Source organism: Chiloscyllium plagiosum, chromosome 40 (assembly GCF_004010195.1).
Source record: "Chiloscyllium plagiosum isolate BGI_BamShark_2017 chromosome 40, ASM401019v2, whole genome shotgun sequence".
Classification (NCBI taxonomy): Eukaryota; Metazoa; Chordata; class Chondrichthyes; order Orectolobiformes; family Hemiscylliidae; genus Chiloscyllium; species Chiloscyllium plagiosum.
In genome coordinates, this window is record NC_057749.1 from 9,014,715 (window position 1) to 9,034,425 (window position 19,711).

Sequence of the window (19,711 nt, forward strand, 5' to 3'; positions counted from 1 at the left end):
CAGGCAGATCACAGAGTTAGGTAGCAGATAGTAAATAATAGGTAAGCAGTGGAAAAAACACAGGTAAGGGCAAATGTTCAGAGTTTCAGAGTCCAATCAGTATTCTAACAACAGTCGGGTAGAAATTGTTTTGAAACCAGCTGGTGTGTGTGTTCAGGCTTCTGTACCTTCTCCCCGATGGTAGAGGTTGTAGAAAAACATTGCCAGGGTGGGATAGATCTTTGAGAATGCTGGCAGCCTTTCCTTGACAGCAGGCCTGGTAGATGGACTCAATAGATGGGAGGTTGGCCTTTGTGATTGTCCAGGTCGAGTTCACCGCTCTCTGTAACCATCTCTGGTACAGTTGCCATACTAGGAAGTGATACATCCAGACAGAATGCTCTCAATGCCGCATCCATAAAAGTTGGCAAGGGTATTCGCCATCATGCCAAATTTCCTCAGCTGCCTGAGGAAGAAGAGATGTTGTTGGGCCTTTGTAACCAGTGCGACCACATGAAGAGTCCAAGAATGCTTGTTGTAGATGATCACTCCCAGGAGCTTGACACTCTCCACTCGTTCCACCTCTGTGCTGTTAATGTGTAGGGGGCATGAATAACATCCCGCCGAAAGTCAATAATGATTGACAAAGTTGATGTAGAGAGGATATTTTCACTTATGGGGCAATCTGGAACGAGAGGTCATAGTTTGAGGAGAAGGGTTAGCAGAGATCAGGATGAGTTCCTCTCTCCAAGGGTAGAAATCACTGCCCCAGAATACGGTGGATGCCGGATCATTGAGTAAATTTATGGAGGAGGTGGGCAGATAGTAATGGGTGGGAAGGGATATGGAGACCGGGCAGGAAGGTGGAGTTGAGGCCAGGATGAAATCGGCCATGATCGTGCTGAGTGGAGTGGAGGAACTAGAGGGGCTGTATTACCTCCTCCTTCCTCTAATTCTTCTGTCCTTATGTTCTGTATTTCACACATTACCCAGCCTACAGGCACGCTGGCATGCAAGCTGCGTGGGAGATGCTGGTTGAATTGCCAACTCTTACTGTCACCCCCCCCCCCCCCCCCAACAGCTTGGCAAATGCATGGGAATTATGGCAGAAATTAGAATCTTAACTATGACTAACAGCAATCTTTCACAACTGGAATAGAAGCCTTCAAACAAGACTTACCTTATGTAGGGTGAAAGCGAAATACTGCGATTGCTGAAGATCAGAAATAAAAACGGGAAGTGCTACAGAAACACATGATACTCGGACTCTGTTCCTCCCTCAGGCCTTTCTTCAGCACTTTCTGTTTATGCTAACTTACTGAGGATCCAACTTTCTGAACTATTCAACTCTGAATTAACATATTTTTCAGATCTCTTGTTTCCCAGTTCACTGTGGGAAACAACAGCGGCACCTCCTAGTTATTTTCTCCATCTGTTTTAAGCCCATTCTGTCTCCCATATGCTGCTGCTGCCAATTGCAACCATTTCCCTCTGGATCCATGATGATATTTCATGCTTTATTCCTGGCAGGGCTGTGTTTGACTGTGCATCAACATGTAGTAGGTGCCATGGACTCTTGTGATGTAATGGTAATGGAGGTCTGTATTCGAGTCCAGAGGTGTGCCATGTTCGAACAGGTTGGTGAACAATATTGAAAGTAGGTGTCAGTGAGTTATAGAGTCACAGAGATGTACGACATGGAAACAGACCCCCTTGGTCCAACTCGTCCATGCTGACCAGATATCCGAAATTAATCTAGTCCCATTTGCCAGCATTTGGCCCGTATCCCTCTGAACCCTTCCTATTCATGTCCCCATCCAGATGCCACTTAAATGTTGTAATTGTACCAGCCTCCACTACTTCATCTGGCTGCTCATTCCATACATGCACCACCCTCTGTGTGAAAAAGTTCCCCCTTACTTTCATTTTACAACTTTTCCCTCTCCCCCTTAAACCTATGCCACCTAGTTTTGGACATCCCTATCCTGGGACAAATACCTTGTCTATTCACACTATCCATGCCCCTCATGATTTTATAACCTCTGTAAGGTCACCCCTCAGCCTCCAGTGCTTCAGGGAAAATAGTCTCAGCCTATCCAGCCTCCCAAGTCCTCCAACTTGGCAACATCCTTGTAAATCCTTTCGGAACCATTTTAGGTTTCACAACATCTTTCCTATAGCAGGGAGCCCAGAATTGAACGTGGTATTCCAATAGTGGCCTAACTAATATCCTATACAGCCACAACATAACCTCCCAATTCTTATACTCAGTTTGGCAGTGCATTTTCCATCACAACCCACTTGTATATTCATTAACTTGGACATGACATATGGAAGGAATGTACATTAGGTTGCCTACTCACCCTCAACCACTTTATATTATTGGACAGCACCAAAATATACTTGAGTACTCTCTCTCTCTCTCTTCCACATTCCTATTTACTCCTCCAGGGTTCCCAAGCTCCAGATTTTGCTGCTCAGCCTTTTTCTGCATTTGTTCAGTGAGAAAAATCAGGGATGAGTCTGGAAGGTGAGTTAGAACATAGAACATAGAATGCAGACCAGTACAGCTCAGGAACTTAGTCCATGATGTTGTACCAAACATAAGCTAATCAGTTCTGCCCGCCCTTGGTCCATATCCTTCCATTCCGTTTATATTCATGTGCTTATCAAGAAGTTCCTTAAATGCCCCTATTGTATTTGCCTCCACTACCACCCTCCTGGCAGTGTGTTCCAGACTCCTAATGCTCTCTGTGTAAAAAGATTGCCCCTCACATCTCCTTTGAAGTTTCCCCCTCTCACCTTAAATGCATGCCCCCTACTATTAGACATTTCAACTCTAGGGAAAAGATTCCGTCTGTCAACCCTATCTCTGCATTTCATCATTGTATCAAGTCTCCCCTCAGCCTCTGCTGCTCCAGAGGACACAACCCAAGTTTTTCTAGCCTCTCTTATACCCCATACCCTCTAACCTGTTACCTGAGATTCCAATCACAAGACGTTCACTCATTTTCAACCTTTGGTATTTTTCATCTCAGAAAGCGAACAATGATTATTCTAACAGATGCAGCCACAGCAATACATCCCTGAGTGCAACTATTTAAAAGTGGCTGCTCTTTTCTCATCTGGCCCCACCAAGGTTTTGAGAAATGAGCAGCAAAATTTAAACTGCCATTGTCCCCAAACGTACAAAAATGCTGTAAATGATGGTCAATTTGAGGTCACCCAAAATTCTACTGCCCACATTCCAACTCACACCAAGAGCCCATTCATCCTCCTGAGCTTGTTGATCTACATTCACCCCTGATTAAACTTCTCCTCTCTTTCTCTCTTATGTCTGCTTTGAAATCTATTTCTTTGACCTAGCCTTAATATGGCTTCAGTGGATCAGTACTATGTTCTGTTTTATAATGGATCAGTGGTGCTGGAAGAGCACAGCAATTCAGGCAGCATCCGAGGACAGGCAAAATCGACGTTTCGGGCAAAAGCCCTTCATCAGGAATAAAGGGCTTTTGCCCGAAACGTCGATTTTGCCTGTCCTCGGATGCTGCCTGAATTGCTGTGCTCTTCCAGCACCACTGATCCAGAATCTGGTTTCCAGCATCTGCAGTCATTGTTTTTACCTCTGTTTTATAATGCATCTGTGGAGAGCTGTGGGATCAAAGGCACTACATAAATACAAGGTTTTGTTGTTTCTTGTTTGATATTATAAAGTTAAATATGGTACAGTGCTTTCCAAATACATTTACAATTCTATCCTGTTTCAAAAGTAAACATTACTTGGGTATGTGTTACTGCCCTCAAGTAACCTGTGCTCCACAATAAATGGACAAGACCCAACAAATTATGAAAGTTGGCAAGACTCTACTGACTTAGTCTTTAACTTAACTGTGAGAAATAGCTGGTGTGCAGTGGAGTCTGCTCTCCTCCTTGCAAACAGTGTAATGCCTTTCTTATTTTAACTAACAGAAAGGGATTATATCACCATAGTATCTGGTCAAACTGTTCTCGTTTTTCCGCCAGTCGTAGGCTGAAGGTGTGTTTAATTGTCCACTTTAGCAAACAAACAACTGTCAAGCAACTAATGCAATCATTGTCATGTGTGGCAAGTTGGCAGGAATTTCTGATTTCCCAATCTGTTTTATGAGTTGATCTTAAAAGTGTCTCAGAGCTGAACGTGGCCAATTAAATAATATTGTGACCATAAAGCACAGCGCTGGCAAATTGATAACTGTGAGAGTTGTATTTGTCTTTGAAGGCAATGCTGTAATTCCAGGTTTGAGTGAGAGGAAAGGGTACCTCAGGTTGTCAGGCATCTCTGACTGTTAACACCTCAAACTGCCATGTATAAGTTGTCATCTGTGGACAATACTTTGGCTTGAGTCAGGAGGTCGTGCGTTCAAACCCCATTCTCCATAATTAAAACAGATCATCTGTGATAACACTGCAGTGCAATACTGAGGGAGTCCTTCGTTGTCAGTGGTGCTGTCTTTTAGATGAGTGCTTGAGCCAAGTCCATGCTTTTACCTGTGGGTCCTGTGACAATGTTTTGAAGTCACGCAACACCAGGTTATAGTCCAAAAGGTTTACTTGAAATCACAAGTTTTCTGAGCGCTGCCCTTTCATCGGGTGAAGTAATTTGGACAGTGACTACATTTCCTTTTTTTAGGAAACAGGATTTTTTTCATTCATTCACAGGATGTGGGCCTGGCCAGTGTTTATTGCCCAGAGGGAGGTTAAGAATTGACAACATTTCTGTAGGCAACACCAGGTAAGGATGACAGTTTCCTTCCCTAAAGGAAATTAATAAACCAGATGTTTTTTTCCTGACAATTGGCAATCGATTCATAGTCATCATTATACTCTTAATTCCAGATTTTCATAGAATTCAAATTCCACCATTTGCCCCATTGGGATTTGAACCCAGGTCCCCAAAGCATTAGCTTGGGCATTGGATTAACAATCCAGCGATAATAACACTGGGCCAGTGCCAGTCCAAGGATTGCACCCATGAATGTAATTCCAGTGAGCTGGGGCATTGGAGAGTATTCACAACAGGAAACCGGTTCCTAGAGTCAGGAACACCAACCCACCTGAAAGGTTTTGAGAAATGAGCAGCAAAATTTAAACTGCCATTGGGAAGCTGCATTTGTGCCTTCCACTCAATTAAGATCACACTGCTCCCTCCCCCCACTCCTGCCACTCGCATTCTGCCAGCTCCAGAGAGGCCTGGTCAATTCCCCCAGTATTCCTGATCACCTTTCCATGTTGCAGTGTAGATAAGAGCTGAAAATGTGTTGCTGGAACAGCGCAGCAGGTCAGGCAGCATGCAGGGAACAGGAGAATCGACGTTTCGGGCATAAGCCCTTCTTCAGGAAACAAATGCAGCTTCCCAATGGCAGTTTAAATTTTGCTGCTCATTTCTCAAAACCTTTCAGGTGGGTTGGTGTTCCTGACTGTAGGAACTGGTTTCCTGTTGTGAATACTCTCCAATGCCCCAGCTCACTGGAATTACATTCATGGGTGCAGTGTAGATAAACCCTCTGCTGAATCTCCTTTGTTATTCTCCCATGTTCCACCTCTATCATTCCTGCTCAAAGGGGCAGGTTTACATATTTCCTAAGCAGGGATGTAAAGAGTGCAGTTATAAATGATGGAGACCAATGTTACGCAAATCTTCAGAGTCATAATAAATCAGCTATTCGTGGGAATTCATCAACTCATTGTGTAACTCACCCACACCTTCGGCACACAGGCTGTTTGGTTTGGTACTAGTTGCATGAAAGAAACCAAACAAAGCTTGGAGTGGGCTGCAGCTGGAAGCATTTACAAATAAGGTTGAGTGGCCATCACTTTGGGAGCCATGTTGCAGATGCTAGCAGACTGCCTGTGATGTTACAGCATTACAGGGGGGGGCTGCAATATATATTGTGATAAAGGTCACTGCAGTCTTACCAGACCGTAGAGTAACTGTCTGATTGGAGAAAGAGATGACTACTGGTGGTTTAAACTGAGGGTCCCCACATTATCAGGTGAGGAGTGAGGTTACCTTTATGGTAACCTTAGCCGATGCAGGAATTGAACCCCTCACACTACATCACAAACCAGCCATGCGAGCTAACCGACCTCCCAGTATGCTGTATCACATTCACTTCATTGACTTTTTGAGGAACTAAATGTAAAATCTCTTCACACTCATGTTGTTTTTGATTCAGTTCAGTTTAGTGTACAGCTTGTAATTCTCATCTGGACCGCCATCTCAGCATCTCGCCCCAGTATCCTGTCTGATGCTTCAGAGTCACATTGTGTCATCTGAGACTGTTCATAGCAGGGGTGTGTGTGTGTGTGCATTGTGTTGTACAGTACAGTACATGTATAGTACATATTTTAGTTGCTGGGTATGAAACACAACATTTCCCTAAGTCACAGGCCCAATCCCTATACGGTCATAGAGTCACACAGCACGGAAACAGACCCTTCGGTCCAACCAGTCCACAATCCCAAACTAAACTAGTCCGACCTGCCTCCTCTTGGCCCACATCCCACCAAACATTTCTATTCACATACTTATCCAAATATCTTTTAAATGTTGTAACTGTACCTGCGTCCATCACTTCCTCTGGAAGTTCATTCCACACACGAGCCACTCTCTGGGTGAAAGAGTTGCCCCTCAAGTCTTCTTTAAATCGTTTTCCTCTCACCTTAAAAATATGTCCCCATATCTTGAAATCCCCCACCCTAGGAAAAAGACACTACCATTCACCTTACCAACTTTTTCTATTTCATTCCATTATTTTGCACAGCAAAAATTGCCCCAGTGTGAGACACTGTAATGCTTTTACTGTCCACATTCCCTCATATCAACATTATTCTTATGAGTAAAAGGTCCACAATATAAGTAGTTTTGATATAAGTTGCATATTTCTGGGACATAACCACATAGTTTATCAATAGTCCCCTGTATAATGTGGAGACAGTGTTCTACAAGTGATGTTACTGGATTACTAATCCAAAGGATGAGCAGCCACTGAGGTGTGGGAATTGTGCCCAGCAGTGTATTCATTCCCTGATCTGGTATGTTCACACAAGAATTAGACATGGGTAATGTGATATTGAAAGATTCAACAGACGTTTGTTATAGCTGCTGGTACATGCCTAGATTACAGACACTTCACTGTCTTGGTTAAAACTAAGATATTTGCTTATAAACAGCAGTATGCCACACTTGTAGTGGCCCCAGTTAAAATGGAGTTTGAGATCTTACCACTCTCAGATCACAGTGTATGACACAGTGATAATATCATGAATATGTCTCTTAATGGGATATTGGTTTGAGCCACAGGGAGGGTCCCAGAGGACTGGAAAATCGCTAATGGAACACCCCTGTTTAAAAAGGGAGTAAGGCAAAAGAAAGGAAATTACAGGCCGGTTAGTCTGACCTCAGTCACCGGTAAGATTATGGAGTCCATTGTGAAGCATGAGATTTCTGAATACTTGGAAGTGCATGGTAAAATAGGGCAAAATCAGCATGGTTTCATCAAAGAGAGATCATGCCTGATAAATCTGTTAGAATTCATTGAGGAAGTAACGAGCAGGTTAGACCAAGGAGAGCCAATGAATGCTATCTACCTGGAATTCAAGAAGGCCTTTGACAAGATGCCGCACAGGAGGCTACTGAGTAAGATAAGGGCCCATGGTGTTAGAAGCCAGGTAATGGATAGAAGCCTGGCTGTCTGGCAGAAAGCGGAGAGTGGGATAAAAAGATCCTCCTCAGGGTGGAAGCCAGTGACTGGTGATGCTCCACAACTTTTCACTTTATACATTATTCATCTTGAAAGAAGATTTTGAGATTTGAAAGAGGTATTCAAAATTCATGAGGGTTTCGATTGAGTAAATTAGGAGAATTTTTATTAAGTTGTTGGTAACTAGAGAACACCAGTTTAAGATAACGGGTAAAAAAAAACTAGAGAGTGCTGAAAAGAGATTTCCGGTTAAATCTTGATGATGAGAGAGTGAATATCATTCTGTTTTTAGCTTCGATTGGTAAAATCATCATTTGCAACTCAAGTTCTGTTAGAATTAGCAATTTGAGGTATTTGCAAGTTGATAAGACAAGATTTAAGCTTCATACTGTCTCACTATGAGCCCACCATCAGTGTGGTAGCAGTAGACTACAAATTGACAGGGTAATGGGGAAAAACATAGGACAATGGATTAATTCAGTAGCCTTTTGAAAGAGCTGACACAACCACAATGGGGTCAAATTGCTGTGAGATTCTATGATTAGCACAATTTAATTGATCTAAAGGTAAAATATTGATGTTGACTCATCTTGAAGGCACTACAGTGTTCATTGAGTACATCTTATTTGTTAAGTGAGTCACTAGTATTAGAATCTATTTATTTTCCATCTTTCATCTTCACACAATGGGAGTCACTTTAAGTGCTAACCTGGTGATTTTTAAAACATCTTTCCACAGGATGTAGATAATGTTGGCCAGGTCGGATTTTATTGTCCAGCTCTAATTGCCCTGGAGAGCTAGTGAGATGCTTCTTGAACCGCTGCAGTTCTCATGTGGTGTGGGTACATTCTGCCCGTGCGAGTAGGGAGAGCATTCCAGGACTTGGACCCAGCAATAGCGAAGGAACAGCGATACACTTTCAAGTCAGGATGGTATGAGACTTGAAGGAGAACTGGCAGGTGCTGGTGCTTTTCTGTGTGTGCTGCCCTTCCCCTTCTATGAGGTAGAGGGTGTGGGTTTGTCAGGTGCTGCTGGAGGAGCCTTGGCGAGTTGCTGCAGTGCACCTTGTAGATTATACATGGTACTGTTGCTCAGCATCAGTGATGAAGGGAGTGAATGCAGAAGCTAGTAAGCAGGATGTTTTGTCCTGGCTGGTGTCGAGCTTCTTGAGTGTTCCCGGTGCTGCACTAATCCAGGCAAATGGGGAATATCCCCTCACACTCCTCAGTTGTGCCTTGTGGTTGGTGAACAAGCTCTGGAGAGTGAGAGGTGAGTTACTCATCACAGAATTCCCAGCCTCTGATTTGTTCTTGGTATTTGCAGTATCGTGTCTGGTCAATAATAACTTGCTGAAAGTTGGCAGATTCAGCAATGATAATGGTTTTGGCTTCTGTAGAAACAGATTGTAACCCTGTTCAGTCTAAAACCAGGTGTATGTACACACTTCATATGTAGAGGCCAACAATGAATAGAACAAGCAACAGTGACTTCCATTTTAATAGCCTCTTTACTGTAAGGAAACACTACAGACCATTTCACATGAGCATACTTAAACTAAATCTGATATCAACACCACAGGAGCAATCTAAGACAGCAAGCTTTGTCATTGAGGGGGTTTTAAGGAGAATCCTACAAGAGGAAAGAGTCATAGGTGGAAAAGGAAAATGCAAATCTGTAACACCTGTAGTAGAATCAGGCCATGATTAGAGTGGTGCTGGAAAAGCACAGCAGGTCAGGCAGCATCCGAGGAGCAGGAAAAATTGATGTTTCGGGCAAAAGCCCTTCATCAGGAATGAGGCTAGGGGCCTCCCCGTTCCTGATGAAGGGCTTTTGCCAGAAACATCGATTTTTCCTGCTCCTTGGATGCTGCCTGACCTGCTGTGCTTTTCCAGCACCACTCTAATCTTGACTCTAATCTCCAGCATCTGCAGTACCCACTTCTGCATAGAATCAGGCCATACCAAGAACCTTCTGAAACATGGGCATGGTTGTAATGCCACCAGGTAATGTAGTCAGTTTTCACAGTGCAGAAGGTGATGGCCCAGTGGTATTATGGCTAGATTATTAATCCAGAGACACAGGTAATGTTCCAGGGAATGGTGTGCAGATCCCACCAGGTCATGGAATTTGAGTTCAATACATTAAAAGCAATCTAAAGACGGCCACGAAACCAAGTGTTGGGGAAAAGCCCACCTGGTTCCCTAATATCCTTCAAGGGAAGGAAATCAACCACCCATATCTGGTCTGGCCTACATGTGACTCCAAGCACACAGGAATGTGGCCAACTCTTAATTGTCTGCTGGGCAATGAATAATAAATGCTGACCTAGCCAGTGGTGCCCACATTCTGTGAATGAATGAAAATAAAATGGTATTGACAGGAATAGGATCCAGCCTGGTGGAGCGGTCCCTCCAACCCAATGTGGCGGTCTGTTGGCGGCCCGGAATGGCCTCAGCATGGGCCTCCAGCCTCAAGGTGATTCCAGCATGGTCACCAGGCCTCGAGAGCCTTGGGGTGGAGTCTGGCACGGTCTGGAGCCAAGGCCTGCTGCGGACTGGGTTAGATGGACCGTTGGTCTGAACTTTTTACTTTGCATTTTCTAATATATTCCTATGACCTGTAATGCTGGGCTTCTTATTTCTTTATTTTTCTAAGTTCTTTTCCTGAAGAACTTTTATTTAAGAATTTGCACCCAAGTACTTTGTACCTGAGCTGGAACAGTGAGTGGCCATTTATAAATTTTTCACTGTACGCATTTGAGTACATGTGACAATAAAGCTCATTCTAATTCTAAATGAATATTAATTGAACACCAGGAGAAAGTGAGGGCTGCAGATGTTGGAGATCAGAGCTGAAAATGTGTTGCTGGAAAAGCGCACATTCCTGAAGAAGGGCTTATGCCCGAAACGTCGATTCTCCTGTTCCTTGGATGCTGCCTGACCTGCTGTGCTTTTCCAGCAACACATTTTCAGCATTAATTGAACACCAGACCAGCACACACTGGGAAATCTTCCCTCTCGGAAATAACAGCCCTTGGAACTGTTATGCACAACTGAGAGGGCAGACGTGGTTCAATACCTCATTTAAACAGCTGGCACCTCTGACAATGCAGCACTCCCCTGGTATGCTGCAGGGAGCATCATTTTTCAGGCAGTCTCTGGGTGGGATTGGTGCTCCTGGTGTGCTGTCTCAGAGCCAAGTGCCAACTTGACTCACAGCTGGCCAAAGACTCTGATGAACCCAGTGGCTCTGGGTTACTGGTGAAAAGGTTTAGGGAGGGAGTTCGAGCAGCTGAAGCCATCACTGTCAACAGTGGAGTGATTAGAAGCAGAGCCAAGCTGGAATCCAAGAAAAAGTAGATATTTGGAAGGATGCAGGACTAAAGGTGATTATGGCAGTAGGGAGTGGTGAAACCATAGAAGACATTGAAGGCAATGTGGAGAATTTGAACCTGGAGGCTGTGCCAGAGCTGAGCTCTCACACACTCAACCATCAATGGAACTAATAAATTTAAGCGTTTGAAATTAGTTTACCCTAGATTTGATCTGTAAATATTAACACTCTGTTTTATGGACACAATTACATAATAGAATGATAGTCATATTTATCATGTGCATGTCAAAGAAAGGTCAAAGCTGTATTAGAACCTCCTCCAGCTTTCATTTCTCTCTCAAACCAGAAGAGAAAATAAAAATTCACGTTCATTGTTCATTTCAGTCAAAATACAGCAACAGGTACCCGGAGCATGTTCCTTTGAACCGCAGTTATACTTTAATGTGTTTTCCTTTTTGTTTTATTTCCTGCGATTGTCAGTGGAATGTGTTTCCAAAGGCTGTGCTGATATGAACAATATTCAGGAGTAACAGCTGAAGATTTTCACAGGAGCTGCTGATGTAATGGCAGGTTAGTGTGTGAGCTGTTTGCCGTTAGCTAAGGTTTCCTTCAGTCTCATCGGCCCACATCCCTGCCACTTGTACTTGCTCTCCTGCACTACGAGACCGCAAGGTGATGGAAGACACAGTGTACCTTAACACTGCAGGTAGGAGATTGAGCGACCACATATTTCTGTGCTTAGGAGCTCAGGAGGTATCACTTCTTCAGTACGCTGATCAGTTTTTGAGATATGAGTTCATTTTCATTTTGTACTTACCAAAAATGCTATGGGTCCAATCCCTACTCCAAATGGAGCACAAAACTCAAGCCTGGGCTGCACTGTTAGACGTTCCCTCTTTTAAATGCGATGCTATTTGAGTGCGTTTGAACCACTTGTGGTGCTACTTCAATGAAGGGCAAGGGATGTATCCCCAATGTCTTGGTTAATATTTATCCCTCAGCCAACATCAGGTTATTTGGTCAGTACTTTTTTATGGGAGTTTGCCGTGCCCAAATTGGCTGCAACGTTCCCTACACGGAGTGAAGGTTCTGGACAGTGGAGTTCCAGGTAGACAGGGTGATGAAGAAGGCATTTGATACACTTGCCTTTATTGGTCAGTGCAATGAGTAGGTTATGTTGTGGCTATACAGGATATCGGTTAGGCCACTTTTGGAATACTGCATTCAGTTCTGATCTCTCTCCTATAGGAAAGATGTTGGGAAACTTGAAAGGGTTCAGAAAAGATTTATAAGGATGTTGCCAGTGTTGGAGGGTTTGAGCTATAGGGAGAGGCTTGTTCGATTAGCTGGAGCATCAGAGACTGAGGGGTGACCTTCTAGAGGTTTATAAAACCATGAGGAGCCCATGGATAAGGTGAATATCTAAGATCTTTTCCCCAAGAAAGAGGAGCCAAAACTAGATGGCATAGGTTTAAGATGAGAGGGGAAACATTTAAAAGGCACCTATGGGACAACCTTTTCATGGAGGAGAAAGTGAGGTCTGCAGATGCTGGAGATCAGAGCTGGAAATGTTTTGCTGGAACAGCGCAGCAGGTCAGGCAGTATCCAGGGAACAGGAGAATCGACATTTCGGGCATAAGCCCTTCTTCAGGAAGAAGGGCTTATGCCCAAAACGTCGATTCTCCTGTTCCCTGGATGCTGCCTGACCTGCTGCGCTGTTCCAGCAACACATTTTCAGCGACAACTTTTTCATGCAAGTGTGTATGGAATGAGCTGCCAGAGGAAGTGGTGGAGGCTGGTACAATTACAGCATTTAAAAGGCATCTGGATAGAGACATGAATAGGAACGGTTTGGAGGATATGGGCTAAGTGATGGCAAATTAATTTAGGATGTCTGGTCGGCATGGACATGTTTGACCAAAGAGTTTTATTAAAACAGTGTACAACAGCATACACTTCAAAAGTACTTCATTGGTTATAAAACACTTTGAGATGGATATGGTCAGAAAAAGCACTATTTAGATGTAAGTTTCTTTTGGTTTCTTCATTAAATTAGTGAATAAAATGAAAACATTTACAGCAACTTTAAGGTAGAAAATTACATGGGGAAACACTTTATGGAAAACACATCCAGAAAAAATGGGTGCCAAGAGCAAATAAGGAGATGAGGGTTGGTCAGAGAATAGATTTAAGGATGGCCCTAAAGGCAATGGAGAGGGTTGAGGGGAAAATCCATATCCACAAAGCCTAGGCAAAAAAAGGCAAGGGCATTAAAGATAGGGTAAAAGAAAACCTGAAGAGGTAGTGTTTGGAGGGATGGTGGGAAGGCTACAGAAATAAGGAGGTTTGAGTTTGGAAGGGAATATGCAAGACTGGAAATTTTACAGTGAAGGTGTCAGGAAAATGGGGGTTGATACAGGCTGGTGTGGAAGGGGTGGGGTGGTGGGGTGGTGGGGTGACAAGTGAGCGGACATTGGTCCAGACAAGACTGTGAACAGCAGAAATGGAATGGACAAAACTTGGAGAGAGACTGGGGATAATGCCCAAGCCCCACTGAGTTGATTCTGCAATCAGCAGCAAGGTGGACTGTCAGACATGACAGGGGGAGACAATGGCCTGGTAGTATTATTCCCTCGTGGACGGGTAGAGATAAGGTGAATGGCGGGTGTCTTTTCACAAGGGTAGGGAATTTCGAGATTTCAAGACCAGGGGGCATACTTTTAAGGTGAAAGGAGAAAGATTTTAAGAAGACATGGGGGCAATTTATTTTATACATAGAGTGATTCATATGTGAAATGTACTTCCAGAGGAAGTGCGGATGCAGGTGCAATTGTAATATTAAAAGACATTTAGGTAAGCACATGAATTAGAATTGTTTGGAGGGATATGGGCCTAGGCTGGACTAGTTTAGTTTGGGATTATGGTTGGCATGAACTGGTTCCATGCTCTATGACTCTAGATTGTAATTCTCCTGGCTATTGTAAGAGCATAGGAACAGGAGGCCATTCAGCCCCTCAAGCCTCTTCTGCCATTCAATGATTGGGTCTGGATGAAACTCCTCAGTAGATATTCCCGCAGCTTGAAGAGAATAGCAATTGGATTTACTGAGTATTGGATGCACATGATTAGATGTGACAACTTCAGTTTTACTGATATGTATAAATTCATTATGATAGGAAAGCATGCAAATTGGTGGCTTAGGAAGGAGTTTGGTCAGCTCAGATGGGTGGTTTGCAATGCAGAGTGACGCCAAGAATATGGGTTCAATTCCCACCACCGGCTGAGGTTAAAGTGAAGGACCCATCTTCTCAACCTCTCTCCTTCCCTGAGGCAAGGTGGTCCTCAGGTTAAACCACCACTAGTCGTCTCTGTCTAATGAAATGGCAGGCACCTTTGTACAAAGAGTGTAAAATCCAAAATCTAAATAAATTTCAAAAAGGTAACCAATTATTATTTACATGGGAGAATCCAATGTTGAAATTTTACCCATTACAGATCCAAGAATCTAACAGAGAGGAAAGAATCTCCAACGAACATTCAGCAGATCCCTGAAAATGTGAGGAATCGCTCAATTCTGAATAAATCTTAAGGGAATAACTCCAAATTATTCAAGTTATTTTGTGACATTTAGCATGGATTTTTTTGGTGTTGTATTACTAATTAAATACTTAGTGCATAAAATTAATCAACAATCAAATTAATAAAATTGACAGTGCGATTGTACTGGGGAGGGTAACAGAGGAGATTTCCCAGGATGCTGCCTGGGTTGGCGGGTCTCAGATTGACGATTGGATAGACTAGGGTTGTTGTCCTTGGAAGGCAAACAGAGATGTTTAAAGCTATGACAGACACAGATAGAATGGTTAGGAAGTTACATTTTCTGGGCGGCACGGTGGCACAGTGGTTAGCACTGCTGCCTCACAGCGCCAGAGACCTGGGTTCAATTCCCGCCTCAGGCGACTGATTGTGTGGAGTTTTAGTGTTAGGGGTAAATGTAAGGGTATGGGTGGGTTGCGGGTCGGTGTGGACTTGTTGGGCCGAAGGGCCTGTTTCCACACTGTAATGTAATCTAATCTAATCTAATTTTCCACATGGAGGTAGTCAATAACTAGAGAGCATTGATTTAAGTCAAAAGGCAGAGGTTAAGAGGAGAGTTGAGAAGTCATTTTGTCACTCACACGGTATCAGGAGACTGGAAAGCCCCTTTTTCCACTAGTAGAGGGGTAAATACAGAGGCATAGACTTATGGTGAGAGGTAGAAGACATATTGAAGAGATTTTTCACGTATGAGGAGGTGTGAGTCTGGAACTCACTGCTTGAAAGGGTGGTTGAAGCAGAAATTCTTGCGACATTGAAGCAGTATTTGGATTGGCATAACCTCTAGGGCTATTGGCCAAAAGCTATAAAATGTGATTAGTGTAATCAGACCGACACTATCCGTCCGAATGTCCGTTCTCCTTCTGTCCTGTAAACATCCATGAGCTATAAAAGGTGATGTGCAAAATAATCTTTCAAGCCACAGAAACATGGTGAAAATTAAGCTTATTTTACAGATCTTTTACCAATATTAACATTCCCTTTATCTTTTGCTCTGGGCACCATCACAATCTGTTCCTCCTCCCTCTCTCTGTCAAAAGCGTAAAAAGCGTAATTTTCCAGCTCATTTTATAGAGACATAGAGTCATAAAGATGTACAGCATGGAAACAGACCTTCCGTCCAACTCATCCATGCCAACCCAATCTAGTCCCACCTGCCAGCACGTGACCCATATCCCTCCAAACCCTTCCTATCCATATACCCATCCAGATGCCTTTTAAATATTGCAATTGTACCAGCTTCCATCACTTCCTTTGGCAGCTCATTCCATACATGTACCACCCTCTGCATGGAAAAGTTGCCCCTTAGGTCTCTTTTATATCTTTCCCCTCTCACCCTAAACCTATGCCCTCTAGTTCTGGACTCCCCAACCCCAGGGAAAGGACTTTGTCTATTTATCCTATCCATTCCCCTCATAATTTTGTAAACCTCTATAAGGTCACCCCTCAGCCTCCAACACTCCAAGGAAAACAGCCCCAGCCTGTTTAGCCTCTCCCTGTAGCTCAAATCCTGCAACCCTGGCAACATCCTTATAAATCTTTTCTGAACCCTTTCAAGTTACTTCCACTGGGGAGTCATATTGGACTCAAAGCGTTAACTTTCTTTCTGTTTCCACAGATGACCAGCTGAACTTCTCCTGCACTTTCTGGTTTTATTTCAGATTTCCAGCATCCTCAATATTTTGGTTTTATTCCAGTATCGTACTTTTAGTGCAAAAGTCATTGTAAGAAAACCCAGGACGTTGCACGTAATTTTTGTCAGCATCTTGATATTGTTGCAAAGAGGGCTGAATGTGTTATGCTTGCAAGCAACACGTAGACTTTGTCGAAAACTGTGTTTGCTAAACGTTTTGCTAAAAAGCAGCTTTGGAACTTGGTTTCACCATCGCAATCCCTTTGGAACTTGATTTCGCCATCTCAATCCCTTGTGCTTTCTTTGAACCTTATTTCTCGGACAGAGCGGGGGGAAATTTCTGGATGGAATTTCAGAGCTTAGAGCCCAGGTTGCTAAAAATAATGCCAAAGGCGGCATTATTAAAATTGTTAATGATGGGGTGCTTGGAATTGGACGAGACATCTTCTTACAGTTCAGGATTACACATTTCAAAATTAGCTCTAACCTGCGATCTCCTCCAGGCATATAATCCTCCAGAGTATCTGCAGTTCTCCCAGTCTGGTCTCCCGTCCTGCTCTAACTTGTCAATGGGGAGTGTGTTGTCACCTATCTGGGCCCAAAGCGCTACAATTCCATCCCTAAACCTCTCCACCCGTCTAACTCTCTCTTCTTCCTTTATGACACTCGATAAAGCTGACCTCCAGGCTTTAAGTTCCTGGTTGTCGGGCTGTAATGTGTCAAGACATTGTTTGCTGACATTCCACTGCAGCACTCCCTGTCCCTTTCCCCGCTGTGAGCCTCCTGTCAGGGCTTATCACAGAATCCATATGCCACGGAAGCAGGCCATTCAGCCCATTGGCTGCACACTGACCTTCTGAGGAGCATCCCGCCCAGACCCATTCCACCACCCTCCCCGACCCGATAACTGCATTTCCCATGGCTAACACACCTAGCCTGCACATTCCTGCATGCTATAGGCAATTTCCCATGGCCAACCCACCCTAACCTCCACATCTTTGGACTGTGGGAGGAAACCGGAGCACCCGGAGAAAACGCACACAGACACGGGGGTGGAATCGAACCTGGTTCCCTGGCAATGTGTGGCAAGAGTGCTACCCACTGAGCCACCGTTCCGTCTTGTGGAATATATTTTGTCGCAGCCCTTTGGAGAGCGATGGGGAAGATGGAGAACGGAAATCAAAGCAGGTAGGGAGGGGGTTAGTGTTGGCCATTGCTGATGTGGAGCCCAGGACCCCAGAATATCAGATTGTGATCCAACTTCGAGAATCCCTGCATGACAGTGAAGCACCTTGAAACAGTTTACTGTGTTAAATGTGCTGACAGAATTGCAAAGGTAAAATCACCATGGCCTTACCAGACCATTGGGCTACTCTGTCATTCAAGAGTAAGAGACGACTGGTGGTGGTTTAATCTGAGGGTCGCCAAGCCTCAGGGCGAGGGCAGACGTCAAGAAAGAAGGTCCTTCATGGTAACTTCAGCTGGTTTGGGCAATTCAACCCATCTGTGCATCACAAACCAACCGTCCAAGCTAACCCACCCCAATGTAATTGCAACATGAGTCAAAGGCCAGGACTAGACCAGCATATCGAGGAGTACATTTAGGCCATTTGGCCCATCGGGTTTGGTCTGCCATTCAAATATGGCTTATATATTTCTCAACCCCATCCTCCAGCCTTCTTTCTATAACCTTTGATCCCCTTACCAATCAAGAACCTATCTATCTCCATCTTAAATGCACTCAATGACTTGACCACCACAGCCCTCTGTAGCGAGGAGTTCCACAGATTCACCACCCTCTGGTTAAAGAAATTCCTCCTCATCTCAGTTCTAAAGGGTCATCCCTTCACTCTGAGGCTGTGCCCTCGGGTCCTGGTCTCTCCTATTGGTAGAAAGGTCTTCCCCGTGGTCCACTCTATCCGGGCCTCTCAACAAAGTTGTTTCCAGTATTGGCGGATGCAGTAAAGGTTCCTTTTGAAATATGTGAAGCGCTTGGGATGCCTATGTTGCCATTTCTGTGTTGCCTAGCGCTGTCGTGTGAGCTATCTTTTGCGGTGCATTAACATCTCGCTCTTGACTCAGTGCCTCTGCAGGTCCTCCTTGGAGTGGGTCTGGCCTTTCTCTGCTTCTGCCTGACGCTTGGCTGCACCCTCTGCTGGCGGAAAAGGAAACGTCGGGGCGTCCCCTTTGGCAAGGACCCAGCCTCCGAGCGGATCATCATGGACCCCAGCTCGCCTCTGCCAGGGGGCGCCAGTACGCCCATCAAGCAGCAGTACGAGGAGGTGCGCGGCTTGGTGCTGGACTATCCTACGGGCATCGTGACCTCTCTACCTGACAGAGAGCCCGATCCCGACTACAAGCACAACCCCCACGGCAGAGCGTCGCTGCCCTTTATCCCCGTCGTGCCGAGAGCCAGCCTGGCCGGCCGAACCAAGAGGATCCTGGAGAGGCGCTGCACCGTCTCGGGTGACTGCTCCGTCTACAACGAGCACGGCGCCCACCCGAACCCGGGCGCCAGGCCCTCGGTCCCTAGCCTGATGGGCACCAACTCCCTCACTGCAGCGCCCGACGACACAGTGGGCGCCAAGTCCAAGCCGAGACCCGTCCTGCGTTTCACGCTCTTCTACTTGCCGCGCGAGCTCACCTTGACGGTGACCGTTCTGGGCGTCTCTGGCCTGCCCAAGAAACTCGGCAGTGGCTGCGACTCCTACGTGAAGGTCTACCTGCTGCCCAGGTTCATGGAGCCGCGGCAAACCAGCATCTGCAGGAAGAGCCTGAACCCCGAGTTCCGGGAGAGCTTTCAGTTCTCGGGCTATACCCTTGAGGAGATAAAGTGCTTCACGCTCCGCTTCACCGCCTACGTCAAGGAGTTCCACAACCTGAAGGACACCTTCGTTGGCGAGGTGCTGTTTGCCTGTGAGCAGGGTGACTGGCAGCCCCATTCACCCTCGGCTTATACAAGAGAGCTCACCACCACCAAGACAAAGCTCAAAAAGGTAAGAGGCTGGCGGGGCTAGGTTTTCAGGCTAACTCTTGAACGTCTGGGTGGAAGATCTCTGCTGTTTTCATAGAGTCATAGAGATGTACAGCATGTAAATAGACCCTTCGGTCCAACCCGTCCATGCCAACCAGATATCCCAACCCAATCTAGTCCCACCTGCCAGCACCCAGTCCATATTCCTCCAAACCCTTCCTATTCATATATCCATCCAGATGCCTCTTAAATGTTGCAATTGTACCAGCCTCCACCACTTCCTCTGGCAACTCATTCCATACACGGACCACCCTTTGCGTGAAAAAGTTGCCCCTTAGATTTCTTTTATATCTTTCTCCTCTCACCCTAAATCTATGCCCTCTAGTTCTGGACTCCTCAGCTCCAAAGAAAAGACTTGGGAGTGAGATACAAACTATCAATGTGCAAACCAGA

General features: G+C 44.9%; 1 protein-coding gene across 8 annotated transcripts in view; it reads left to right on the forward strand.

Annotated features, from left to right (window-relative positions):
- Positions 1–19,711, forward strand: part of LOC122542483 (synaptotagmin-4-like) — a 61,289-nt gene that overhangs the window by 26,882 nt on the left and 14,696 nt on the right. For 2 of the 8 annotated variants that reach the window (XM_043680245.1, XM_043680243.1), the window contains exons 2-3: positions 11,535–11,624; positions 18,367–19,280. In XM_043680245.1, coding sequence (XP_043536180.1) covers positions 11,618–11,624; positions 18,367–19,280 — 921 coding nt within the window. In that variant the 5' untranslated portion in view covers positions 11,535–11,617. Of the gene's footprint in view, positions 1–11,242; positions 11,625–11,649; positions 11,761–14,561; positions 14,611–18,366; positions 19,281–19,711 lie in introns of those variants that run through there. The other 6 variants (XM_043680246.1, XM_043680247.1, XM_043680248.1 and 3 more) reach the window with 5 other exon arrangements.